General features: G+C 36.1%; 1 protein-coding gene across 3 annotated transcripts in view; it reads right to left on the minus strand.

The window, feature by feature from the left end:
* Positions 1 to 11630: 11630 nt before the first annotated feature.
* LOC137024838 (NACHT, LRR and PYD domains-containing protein 12-like) overlaps positions 11631 to 14262 on the minus strand; it is a 39932-nt gene continuing 37300 nt past the window's right edge. For all 3 annotated transcript variants that reach the window (XM_067392759.1, XM_067392760.1, XM_067392761.1), the window contains one exon: positions 11631 to 14203. In XM_067392759.1, the coding sequence (XP_067248860.1) occupies positions 13623 to 14203 (581 nt within the window). In that variant the 3' untranslated portion in view covers positions 11631 to 13622. The remainder of the gene's footprint in view (positions 14204 to 14262) is intronic.

Genomic DNA, 14262 nt, shown 5'->3' on the forward strand with positions numbered 1-14262 from the left:
TTCAACTGGACACAGTTCAACTCTCTACATTGGAAAGACATACTGGTCATTGCATCAGTTCTAAAACAGTAAGGATCTTTCACAGGGCACAAGTTAAGAGAAATTATCTCACATCAAAACACTATGGGAAAGGCAATAGAAGAAACAATTTTACAGTCGTTTTTTCTAGTGATGGACAAAGAAAGTATGGACAGATTGAGTACTTCTTTACCTCAGAACATTCATATGCCAAATGGGCCCTTGTTCATGAATTCAAAGTTGCTGGTTTTTCTTTGCTGCATGATAGTGTAACAAATGGTACATGCAGTCATGTTGTTCCCCTATTGGAAACCTCTGTTAATACAGTAGTTTCCTTGGATCATATATTGGGTAAAGTTGTTTTCTTTGACTTGACATCTATGCCTGGCATTGTTTTTGCAGCTAATTTCCCAAACACACTTGAAAAGTTTTAACCCCTTAATATTGGGTTTATACTGGATGCAACAGTGGGTCATGGTCAGGGTGTGTGGTGGCAAGATGAATTGCCTCTATTGTGTTATCAGGGTGCTTGAATGAATTGAATTAAAACAGCATGTGCTCTATTATGTGTTACACACTCTTTTACTGCTCTATACAATAGAGCTTTGCTGTGAATTCTGTCAAAACAGCACAATGTCAACATTTAGAAAGTTCACAAAGGTGTCTTTTGAGCACATCATGGCTTATGTTTTGATGGGTTACGTTTTGGAACTTAAAATTGTAATTAATGAATTGTATGGCTTGTGTCAGAAATCAACACATTTTGTAAGTTGAACATTATGTAAACCATCTCAAATTATTTGCCTGAATTGATTACTTATTTTCTTAAATTTTGCGCTGAGATAAATTGAGATATGATTGAGCTATAATATTAAATAATGTCTCATATTGAGACTAATTTGAGAGCTTGCACTACTCTATTTTTTTCTTTTTGCTGAAACACTAGAAAGAGACAACTGTAAGAGAATCTGAGAACTCAAATAGTGAGCAGTACGAGACCTATTTCTCACTGAGATATAACTGAGATCAAATTGAGACATATTTGAAAGCGGCACGGTTTGTCTCATTTTTCTCTTAGTTGAGATCAGGAAAAGAGACAGCTGTGAGAGAATTTAGAGAACTTGCACTGTGCTCAATGTGAGACTTAATTCTCAGGAGAGACATTTGAGAAGAATGAGAAAACCACTTTGGTCTCAATTAGTGCTCATTTATATCTAGGAGATGTAAATGTGACATAAAGGAGATCTCATCCTCAATTTTGCTTTGCTATGGGATACCCTCAATTTAGCCATATCTGACCAAAGGAGGATTAACAATAGGAAAAAAAGTTAGAATCACATTATTTAGTGCTATTTTATGCAAAATAACTAAATAAATAGCTTTGAATAAAGTTTTTTTTTCTATAAACAACACCAGTGACAGTAACACCAGTAACATTTTTCATGAAAAATGCATTTTATGGCTGCTGCAAGGTATCAATCCACATGTTGTCAATCATGGTATATTCACTAAATTAAGTAGTTTAATCCATTTGTATTCTAGTTTTTTAAAATTCCCTAATAATAAAGTAGGTCACACCAGTGACTTCAACTAAAAGCTTCATATGAAATTATGATTTTCTAATTAAAATTTCTGATAACTGAATAGAGATAGTGGACTTTCCATTTCATTTCCATTTCCATTCCTTTCTTCATGGATCTTCAGGAAATAGGAAGAAGGAAGTCAATTGATGTCAACAGTGTGATTTTTATTTCAAAATAAGAGATTTTTGTTAGAGGTAACACCAGTGACACAACACCAGGTCTTTTTTTTTATATATTTTATATTTATTCAGCATTTGTTTTTGTTTTTTATGTCATTTACATAATATATTTGACAGTTATGCATATTATTGTATTTAAACCCTGTTTCTGAGCTCAAAATAAAGCACTTTCCCACATGACTGTGGGGACGAGCACTTCTGTGCTGTTTGGAATTTTTATAATTAAAAAACAAATACTGCCACATTGATGCGCAAGAAGGTTTAATTGTTCAAATATTGTTTCATATTAAAATATTTAAAAAAATGTTTTCAATATAAAAAAAAGTGTTTTCAAGTGTAATATTTCTGTAAAGGGACAGAAAAGTTGACTTTTCTGTAGATTGACCCATTCATTGTAAAATGAAGCAGTAGCTTCAACCTACTACTAACTAATTAAAGATGTCATCAGATCATGTGTGCTTTCAGCAGTTATCATTTTAAACATTAAAATCATGATGCCCCCCAATAGTAGGCTACTGAATATAAGATGTGGGATAATATAAGAATGGGACATAAAATAATGTTAATGACTTCAACTGATGAATGCAGCCAAACAAAAGATGAAGAATGGAAAAGCACTTTGCTGGCAAAGAAATTGGAAAATAACACAGGTAAGACAATTCCTATACCCATAAATACCTGTCAAACATGGTTTTATTAAAGAAAAGTTATTTAAAAAAAAAAAAACTTTAATTTTTACACATAAGAAAGGTATAGCATGTGGCAAAAAGTGTAATATAGCCACACTGTGAGATACAAGCAAGTGACGATCGAGTGACGTCATTCTTTAGGTTACGCGCATGTAGCCATGGCAACGCTCGGCTGCGTCAACAGTTAACGGTCCTGCCGGTGATTTTCTCAGATGAGGCCTTGAGTTTTCTCTTTCGACGGTCGAAAAGGTATTTTAAATTTTAGTTTAGCAGACATTAGCTACCATAACCACTGTTTATCTTGTAAAGTTTAAATTATATGATTACATTTACAAACGTTTGCTGAAGTTGTTGTCCATTGCGGCTGATCGTTACGGCCTATCTTCAAATGTGCGCTAATCTTGGTCTCACGAATTCAAATTGTCAGTAACAAATGTTTCTTAATAGACAAACGATACCTGAAACATTATTGAATGTGTCCATTTTGTCGTTTTAGGTTAGAAGCCATCGAAAAAACTGCCATCGGACTACCACAGCTGACAAGTGATGCGCGTGCACAACTGCATAACACACACACACACACACACACACACGGAAAGAGCACAACAATTATAAAACTGCTCATTTATAATAAATAAATAAATGTATTTTTCTCCTTACAACGTGTTTGTGTTCTTTTGTTAACCTAGAAGTAAAATAAAAAACAATAAGAGGACTTAATCGAAAGTCCCCTAAACGTCCCGAATGGCCGCTGAACGTCCTGTGAACGTCCCCGTGAACGTCCGGAGGACGTCTTTGCGGACGTCCCCGGGACAGCCAGAGGACCCTACACATGGACGTTCGGGGGACGTTCGCAGAGGCCATTAAGGGAATGTTCTGGGGACCTTTTTTTGTTAGCTGGGTAGTCCCGCCCCTTGCCGAAAGTAGCGGACAAGCAGGCAGAACGAGAGCGAAGTTGAACGAGAGAAGACGCAGTTGCACAAATTGTGATTAAAATCATTTGTTTAAAAATCCAGCGATAGATTATTAACAAGTTGAATTTATATCTGTGATTATATAACTTTTAGAAACTTGACTGTTTGAGAATAGTATTGTGTGACGACGTTTGAACCGGACATGATGAGACTGACGCAATAAGATATAATATACATCTTTTCCGGGGAGAAACAACTTTATTTTTGTTTTCTGATTTATACTTCTCCTTGGTGAGTACAAACAAAGTGTATTTAGTTATTTTGATTGTGAGTACTGTGAATTGTAATGTGAAAAAGGAATTTTAACGGGTAAAAAGTGATGTAAAAGTTTTCAAAAATGCTTTAAAACTGTGTCAATATGATATATGATTGTATATAGTCATGTTTAAAGGTTTATAAGATGTTTTACTTGTTATACGGAAGGAATTTCTTAACGTGAAATGCGCGCCATGCGGTGCTAGTTTGCTAATACTGTGCATAGGCCCTAGTGTTGGATTGAGCACATGGTGAATTAGCATGTTCTCATGTATGTGCAAATGATTTATACAGAGAGTTTGATTTCATTTTAAATTATTTATTTGGACAATGACATGAATGTTTCATTTTGGCTTTGTTGTTACAAGGCTGTTTTTTTTTTTTTCTTTGTGAGAATTGTGTTCCTGAATCCTGTCCTTGCTGAATATTCGCATTCCGGTCGGGAATGGCGAGCCATTCCATCCTCTCGTACCTGGAAACAGAAAAGAGCGTGAAGTCTGCCGAACTGGTAAGATCAAACAAAAGAGCGTGAAGCCTGCCAAACTGGTAGGATCAAACTATTTTTGCTTTGATTTTTCTTTGATTTTTTTCCCCCGAGTTTTTTCTACCTGGATCTTCGATGGATAAAAACATTGTTTTTTTCTCTCTCCTGGATTTAATTTTTTCTTCCACTTTTTGATGAACATTGCTTTATACTCTTGAACTTGAAATTGAGACACTGAACTTAAACTCAACTGGACATTTAGACTGAGTTGAATGCAAAAACTGAAGCTCATTGTGAAACAGATTTTAAAAGTATTTAAAATCTGAATGTCTTTGAGGAACTGATTTCAAAACTGAGACACTGATTTTGAAATTGTGTGTGAAATTTATTATTATTTTACTGTTTTGTTTATTTTTATTCTGAACCTTGATTTGGGTTTTAAATTTGTATACCCTTTTGTTATTTTGGGTTTTATTATTCATTTCATTTGTTATTTCATTGCAACGTAAAAGAGAAGGATTGAAGACTAAAAATAATCAATCAAAACAATATACTACATTATTTTCCATATTGATTGACTTTATTCTTTATTCTACTTTATTTTGTGTGATTAATTGATTACAGACTATTACTAGATTATACTATTATACTTATTACTTACCTTTGCTCCTGTGGGACGATCCTTATCTTCTGATTCTGGTCCAAAGGAATCCCCAGTGGTTAACGTGGTTCCACAAGTGTGTAGGACTTGGCCTATTTATTAGCTTAATTAATTATCAAGAGGGGTAATTGAGTTACAGGGAAAAAGAATCGAATCAACTGTAATTGATTCACTGTAAATGATTCAGAATTAATATTTAACACTTCATCAATTATTCGTCCAGCGAAAAATTGTGGTTAAAGTATTTTACCAATTCTGGATAAATTATTATTCTGCGGCCAACAGCAACAATATTTTATTATGATTATTATTATTATAATTATTATATTATTATAAGCAAGAGGTAACTTGATCTTTTAAGTTTAAGGCAGTAATTTGACACACAGCACAAGAAACTCGTATATGTGAAAATCAAAACAAGCTTTATTGACTACTTCTAATGATTACAAGTAACTAAGGCTAAACACACACACACACATACATACACACACACACATATTCACGGAGTTGATATGAGTTATGAAGAAAGTCCCAAATACTAACTAAACATCGCAACCTGAGGAAAATCACAAAAGCAGAGCTTTGGCTTGATTCTTTAGGTTTAAAGGAGTTTCACCAGTTTCCAGCAAGAGAGAGAAGTTTGCTTGTACCTGCGTTTGCTCTGACAGCTGAGGTAATCGGGTTGTTCTGCGACTCGTGTGCAGCGGAGTCCTGTTCTGGATTGGTTGTCTTTCAGGTGACGTCTTCTCGGGAAAGCCCTTCGTGGGTTGCGCGGAAGCTTTAAAGTTGTTGCCGGCTGGTGAAACGCGCTGTTCTGAGCAGTTTTCTTCTTTGGAGACTTTGGTCAGATGTTTCACGGCGTGTTTTGGAGTCTGGCTGTTGAATGGTCAGCTGCGCGGCTCGTGGATGAAGTCGGCGACTGTTAGATGGAAAATCAGCCCCGGTAAAGGATCAGTTCTCAACTTCTTCTTTTCAGCATGACCCAAGCGACTTTTCCGCCATGGTCAAAGTAGCGGTGCTTCGGCTACTGGGCTTCAGCGACTGGGCTTCAACTCCGACTTCAACCGATTTTTGACAACTAGTTATTGGGAAAGCATAGTTTTAAAGGAGGAAGTTAGCTCTGTCCCCCGATGTGTTTCTCCAATGAGACGTTGCTACGGAGCTTAGACACGCCCCGTCTATTGTCCATTGATTGTGATGTCCGTGGAACATAATCATGTTTATCAGTAACTTCATAAAGTTTCCTAATATTTCTCTGGTACCAAATTTCAATATTTCATTCACACAGAATTACAGAGAATTATAAATTCTGCATTTAGAACTCAAACATGACACACTTCTTACACACATTTTACTAGACTGACCTAATTAAAACAATGATTACAATAATGCATTTGAAGAAAACCCACATATTGAATACATTGAATAGACATGTTAGTAATTACATCATGGCATGTATTATTCTGTATATAGTTTAAAATGATCTCTTAATGATGGTCCATTTGAAATTCAAGATTGAGTCTGTAAGCATAAAGTCATTGAACAGCGACCGGATTCACAAGTGACCGGGTCAAAATGGATTGCTCAACACAAAGGAGGTATAGATAGGACAGATTCGTCTTTAAATCCGTTGATGGGTGTTTTCCTGTTCCATCCGATAATACAAGAGGGTTTTGTGAGAGAATCAATAGATTTAATGTGATCAGACCCACGTGATGGTTCTGATTAGTTTATTTCTGATGAGCTAAGAAGTTCTTTTGTCACGATCACGTCTGTTCCTGTCATATCCCGGACTACATTTCCCATGATACTCCATTGCTCATCACCCGCACTCACTTCACAATCACTCCACACTAATCACCACACCCAGCTGCCACTCATTACCAGGACTATAAAGGACTGTCACACACACCACCTCACCGCGAAGTCTTGATTTCCCAGTGTGTCATTTCTGAGCGTTTCTGTGTTTCCTGTCTACCCGTGTTTGATCTTGCCTGTTCCTGTTTATTGACCCGTTGCTGCCTGTCCTGACTCTTGCCTTGTATACAGACCTGTGAATGATATCCGCCTGCCTCGATCTACTGCCTGTACTCTGACTACGACTCTGCCTGTTCCTTGCTGTTCCTGTTTGCCCCTGATCGACCCAGCCTGTACGACTATGCTCACTTTGAATAAAAGCTTGCAAATGGATCTCTGCCTCAGTCCCGCTTCGTTACACCTTTAGACAGAGTCCTTTGTTAAAAGAAGTCGTGTCATCACTTCTGTTAAGGCTAGGTTTTTCCTGTCAGGAAATGGATCTTTTGGACCAAATGAAGCTTTGTTCAATCATGCCTCTGGCTGATAAAGCCATTTGGTAACGTCTGTCGAACGAGTCCCTACAAGTGTTTTATGCAGTGACCTAGAATTAGTTAGAGGAGTGCTACATGCGTATATATATATATATATATATATATATATATATATATATATATATATATATATATATATATATATATATATATCATATTTTATATATCATATTTTATATATCATATTTTATATATATATATATACTATATATCGGCTTAAATCTTACCATCACACTGCTCATAAAGCTTTATTATGCAATTATAATGTATTGGGTCTCTGTAAATTGTTACAAATCTGTTATTACGCCATTATTACTGTACTCTTGAACATTTTTTCTGCCTAAATCACTGCTGTTCAAGTCAGTCCATTATAGCATATCAATAATAATGTTTTATGCCATTATGTAAAAAAAGTTAAAAAGATATTTATCATGCAGTCTTTCAGTTTTATAAATTTCTGTTTTAATAATTTTTGACTTATCTTTAAAAAATATAAAGCGCTTGACAGCCCCAGTTTTAACCTCTAATTTTCTTTTTTATCCCACTTAAGGCTCTCACTCTATTTGTTCTTCTCTACTTCTCTGAAATAGAGGTAGATTGTTTTTCTCTTTGTCCTCATTCAGTGTAGCTAATTCTATAACTTCCTTCATTACAGAGTCAGAGCAGACCAGAGCCTAGTAAACCTAGTGGTGCCCAAACTCTTGGCTATTACTTATTACTTCTGAAATTATATTTTGGAACTCCAATAACTCATGTCACAATCATGGTCAAACTCAATGTGGATTGTAAAGCCCTCTCTTTTTTGTGATCCAAGGCAAGGCAAGGCAATTTTATTTGTATAGCACATTTCATACACAATGGTAATTCAAAGTGCTTTACATAAAGAATAATAATAAAAATAGAACATAAGGAATAGAAATAACAGTAAAAAAAAAAAGAAAAAAAAAATATAATATATAAAATGCTTTAAAAGTCAGAATCAAGATGATACATAAAAGATGTAAAATACATTAAAAATTAAATAAAAACAGGAAAAGGAATTTAAAGAATAAAAAGATAATACGTATAAAATAAAGTGCAAACAGTTCGGACATAGCACAGTGCTCAATCAGCAAATGCATAGATAAAAAGATGTGTTTTGAGTCTGGATTTGAATGTGGCCACTGTAGGAGCACACCTGATCTCTTCTGGAAGTTGGTTCCAGCTGCGGCTGGCGTAACAGCTAAAAGCAGACTCTCCCTGCTTTGAGTGAACCCTTGGTATTTTTAAGTGTGTTGATCCTGATGATCTGAGTGATCTGTTAGGTTTATATTCTATGAGCATATCTGCAATGTATTGAGGTCCTAGGCCATTGAGTGATTTATAAACAAGTAACAGTACTTTAGAAATCAATTCTAAATGCAACTGGAAGCCAGTGCAAGGACCTGAGGACTGGTGTGATGTGTTCATGTTTTCGGGTTCTGCTCAGTATCCTAGCAGCAGCGTTCTGTACGAGCTGCAGTTGCCTTATGGTCTTTTTGGGAAGACCAGTGAGGAGCCCATTACAATAATCCACCCTGCTGGTGATGAAAGCATGAACAAGTTTCTCTAAGTCTTGACTGGAGACAAAGCATCTAGTTCTTGCAATATTTTTGAGATGATAATATGCTGATTAAGTTATTGTCTTTACATGGCTACTGAAACTCAGATCTGACTCCAGAATCACACCAAGATTCCTGACTTGATTTTTAGTTTGTAGTTTGTTTGACCCCTAGAGTGAAGGTACGTGTTCACTGTGAGAACTTCGTCTTTGTTTCCAAATGCAATGACTTCAGTTTTGTCTTTGTTTAACTGAAGGAAGTTTAGGCACATCCAATTTTTAATTTCATCAATGCATTGGCACAGGGAGTCAATGGGGCTGTAGTCGTTAGGTGAGAGGGCTAGGTAAATCTGGGTGTCATCTGCATAGCTGTGATGTATGCTTGTCCAGTGAGCCACTGGACGAAGCTGCTTAAAGTAATCGGATTTCGACTGATGCTTCCCACGCCCTCCTCTCTCTCTGCAGTGGCAAGTTCTTCTAAACAAGATTGTAAAAATATTTAACAGTACTTTAAGTAATTGAAATGAGAAAGTACTTGATTTATTGAGAAATGTTTTTCTTTTCTCTAAGACTACATTTACACAATAGGTCGTATTGTTTAGCCATGCAATGCTATTGGATGGAAGATTTTGTGAATGGGCCTGTTCACCTGGCCATAAACTCACACAACTTGTGAACTTACTTGAATGTTGATTTATCCAGTCCAGTAAAACAAAATGATGTGCTTCAATGTAAGTAAAATGTCTTATGTGATTAGTAATATGTCTAGATCATGCATATATTAAGGTAATGTTGAATGCTTTAATCATATTAGATTTTGTGCTTGTAATGTAAATGTAATTTTACAATACTGTGTGAAAGGGGTAGCAAAATTTGCCTTTTGCACTTATTTTACTTCTCAACTGTTTAATTGATGCACAAGGGTTAAGTGGGCCTTGTTTTCTTTTCTGTGCTTTGCTTGTTTGCCCAAATATCTGCTTGCTGCATGAAGGACAGGTGATAATGTTTTGGAACGTTGTATTCATCAATAAGGTGAGAACCAGACCCGTTATAAACCCAAATACACTCTATTTAATTACATTAATTGAGAAGTGTACTATCCAAGTAGTAATAAAGATGTTTGCCATCATAATGATGACGCTAGCCCACACAAAAGTAGTAGCTGTTCCATGTTCCATCACAGTTACCACTCACACTGCATGAGCATTGAATCGTGCTCTGGCCAACCTCTTCCAAGTCGGACAGGGAAGGCTGAACGAACCACGCGATCACACTCATAGCCGGCCCAAGGCATAAGTGAACTAAGCGGCTGCTTAGGGCCCCTGTGGCCACCAGGGGGCCCCCAAGAGCATATGAAATGACAGCTTGATTTTTACAGCGCACAGTCAGTTGCTGTTCTAGTGCTTCTGTCCCAGTAATACTGTACAGCTCGATGTACATTCGCATCACATTAGGGCTGCACAATGTATCGTTTTAGCATCGATATTGTGATGTGCGTATCCACGATAGTTACATCGCAGGAATTGCAAAGTTTAACCAAAGTTGCACATTTAAGTCCTGTCACACGGAGCCGCACAGACGCACATGAGCACCAAATTGCATTTGTGCTTGAATGGACATATAAATTCAATGGCTTATGGCTTAGGTAACGCAAACAAAGAAAACGGATGTGTATCATTATAAAAGATCCATGCATTCGGTCTTAGTCACAGCAGGCTTGATGCTTTCTGTGTCATGAATGTTAACCAACAAAATACAAAGAAAATGGTTAACAACAAAATACAAAGAAAACTACTTTTGCAGCTTTAACACAGGTTAATTATATTCAGTAAATACAGTGGAGACTATGCAGTGTTATTTTACATTTGATTCATATTCTGGACCTGAATACTAAAACACCCATTTATTTCATTTAAATCACCCCAATGTTTCTAGAATTATTCTTTCCAAATAGAGCTATTCAAGTAATTCATTATTTGCATGTGCTTTAAAGCCTTGATGGTCCCCACTGACTTCATAGAAAAAAATACACTATGTAAATCACTGGTGACCAGCAACTGTTAAGTTACCCACATTCTTCAAAATAACTTTTAAGTTCAACAGAAGAAAGAAACTCATTCAGGTTTAAAACAACTAGAGATTTATTGACACTACTGGACACAGACAATATACAGAATGTGTATAAAGTATAATATAAGCAATAGGCAATATAGTGTTTAACAAGATCAATACTGAAAATGGCTGCCCAGCAAGCAATTTTATGTCCATTAGATGTCTAATAGCCGTCAAAACATAGCCCGGCCGTCTAGGCTAAAACGAGGCAAAATTTGGGCTGTCAGTGAAAATCTAATAGATGTCTAACCATAACCCAAGAGTAGACTAGTCATCAATTAGACGACTATTAGACAACTACATATTTATGTCTAATAGACGGTTAATACGGGTCTAGGCTAAAATAAGGCAAAATTGGGGCTGTCAGTGAAAATCTAATAGACATTTAACCATAACCCAAAAATAGACTAGTCATCAATTACACTACTAATGAATGATTACATCTATTCTATACATGCAATAGACAACAAAATAATTGCTAAAGGATTCTTTTCACTTAAATATAACAGGTTCTCATAAATGACAATCCGTCCAAACAAATTAAATATAAAAGCTTTTATTTAGAAAAAGAACTCAAGATAATACACAATTATAAAAAAATAATAAATTAAATTTTACAAATACAATACAAATAAACATTAAAAGAAAATTACAACGTGTAACATAATGAAAATATAAAACATTGACAAAAAAAATTAAATAAAAAAAGTTAACAATATTTTTTGGTTTATAAAACAACCTGATTAATTTTCAGTTCCATAAATTCCATGTTTTATCTAAAGCACTTTGAATTACCTTGAACATTGTTGTTGAAATCTGCTATACAAAATAAACTTGCCTTGCCAAATCAAAAACTCATATTTTCATATCATAATGATCAAAAGATTAAAAGATATACAAGGCTTCCATAACAAATAATAGTAGGGTGCACAGGTTTCATGTTTACCCCCTTGTATTTAGATAACTACAAAGTTTTAGGGCACAAGGAAACACTACAGTACATGTGCATGTATGTTAATCTAACCACGTTTTACTCTGAGTCTGCACTGTTACCCGCTAAAATGTCACGGTTCCTACACATAATGTACATAAATAAAAAACACATGTCAAAATGAAAAACACAGATACTTACAAGACCAAAAGCAGGAAAGAATTTTCTTTAACATTTGCTGTTGCTTGCTCTCCGTCTCCAACATTTGTAAAATGCGGAAATTTTTATCGCAAGATCTGGCAACAGTGATCGAGAGCTAACGTTCAAGTCTCGCGTTGCCAGTGGTCATGTCTCAGTAGAGCCACAGTTGCCATCTAGCGGTTGAGAATTGTAAATGATTTTTATTTAACTTAAAATTAAATACATGCATATGTATGTGTTGCATATAATTATAATTAATATATGGCTTGGATATACCCTGAGATATATATGATATCGTAGAATGTAGGATTGTGTGACAGCAAAAATATGCTGTTTCAAATATATAATTGCATATAAATGTATAAATGCAAGTATATCATGAATCCCACAAGCTTTGTGGTCGAAAATGACTTAACACTATTTTGGTTACACTCATTGCTGGTCTGATTCAGGGCTATAGCCAAGTCGTAAAAACTAGACTATAAATTGCCTCGATTTCGCCGGGTGGACTAAAAGCAGACTGCACATAGCCCAGGGATGGGCAACTTCAGTCCTGGAGGGCCACTGCCCAGCAGAGTTTAGCTCCAACCCTAATCAAACACACCTGAACCAGCTAATCAAGGTCTTTAGGATTAGTAGAAAGTTATAGGCAAGTGAGTTTTTATCAGGGATGGAGATAAACTCTGCAGGACACTGGCCCTCCAGGACCGGAGTTGCCCATCCCTGACATAGCCTATCCAATTCAGAGCTAAATCGTGACTACATATAGACCATGTCATGAAATGCCACTTAAATCTTGTAGAAATCATTGACATTGCAAACATGATGAGATATCAATCATCTCAAGCACTTCCTGTCCAAAAACTACAATAAATCAGGATTGACTATAGGTGGGCTACAAATAGCCGGTCTGTCTACGAGCTAAATCGTGGCTACGCACAGCCTACACAATATAACGTCAAAGATGTGAAGCCAAACACCTTGTAATCATTGTTGACTTCACTTACATGATGCAATATCATACAACTCGCAAGTTATTTTGGCAAAAACGACATGTAACCAAATTAGATTATTATTATTTTTTACCAGATTATTTTGGCTAAAAGTGGGTTACACATAGCCGGACTATATCGGGTCTATAGTTAACCGAGACGGTGAAATGACGGCTATTGCTTGCTGGGTGCCAAGCTGGCACTACACTTCTGAAACTACAACAACTCAACAATGAGCCAACAATAGAGTTAGATTTTTGTTCATTACCCTGATTTGGCCTGGAATGTAAACACTTTAACCTGTGTTCTTTTGACCAACTGAAGTGTACATGTCTGACAGGAAAGTGTTCTTATGGTGAATTGAAGCACATCCTGCTAGAGTGAGCGTTTCTTGATAAGGCAGGGGAAAATATACTCTTTGACTCTCTTTATTCAATAAAATTATAAAATTGTGTTATCATATTGTTTAGCTGAAGCAGACAAAATGCTGTAAACATGAGAGGATAATCTGAATCCATTTCCCACTGATATTTTTGCATAGTTTTGTGTTTTGAATGCTTTAAGACTACAAACGCAGTACAATATACATAGACATATATAAGTGAAAGTATCTCTTTCAGTCTGTTGTGTGTGTTACGTCTCTGTTGTTGCTCACAGGTTTTTCAATCTGACACAGAAACACTGAGGAACCATCAAAAACCGTAAATCCAGCATAGAGAGACTGAGTGAATGTGGATGTGAATGTGTGTAAGTGTGTGAGTGTGTGTGTATCAGAGACACTGTAGAAGGACAGAGTGCCGGCCGGTACATCCACATACACTCCTACTCTCCTACAGGAGTGTGAAGGGACACGTGTAACAGTGAACTTATTATTGTGACGAACAGTAAAACCAAAATTAGAGCAGATCAGGCTCCAAGAATTTTTATTTGATCCAAACCAACAGTCATCATTCCCACCTTTCCTGCTGATTCTTTTATATGTGACTGACATATCAACATCATGTCCACTCCATTCAGCCTCCCAGTAACAGCGTCCAGGCAGACTCTCTCTACACAACACCTGATGACATTCATCAAATCTCTCTGGATGATCAGGATATGACTGTTTTTCTCTTACATATGTCACTTTTCTGTTCTTCTCAGACAGAATGAGACAAGTGTTTGCTGTGTTTGGATCTAGTGTGAGTTCACAGGCATCTAAACACAAAAAGAGACATTTATCACACAAAACAACAACAATTACTGAAAGTGTGTCT

This window comes from Chanodichthys erythropterus, chromosome 8 (assembly GCF_024489055.1).
Source record: "Chanodichthys erythropterus isolate Z2021 chromosome 8, ASM2448905v1, whole genome shotgun sequence".
Classification (NCBI taxonomy): domain Eukaryota; kingdom Metazoa; phylum Chordata; class Actinopteri; order Cypriniformes; family Xenocyprididae; genus Chanodichthys; species Chanodichthys erythropterus.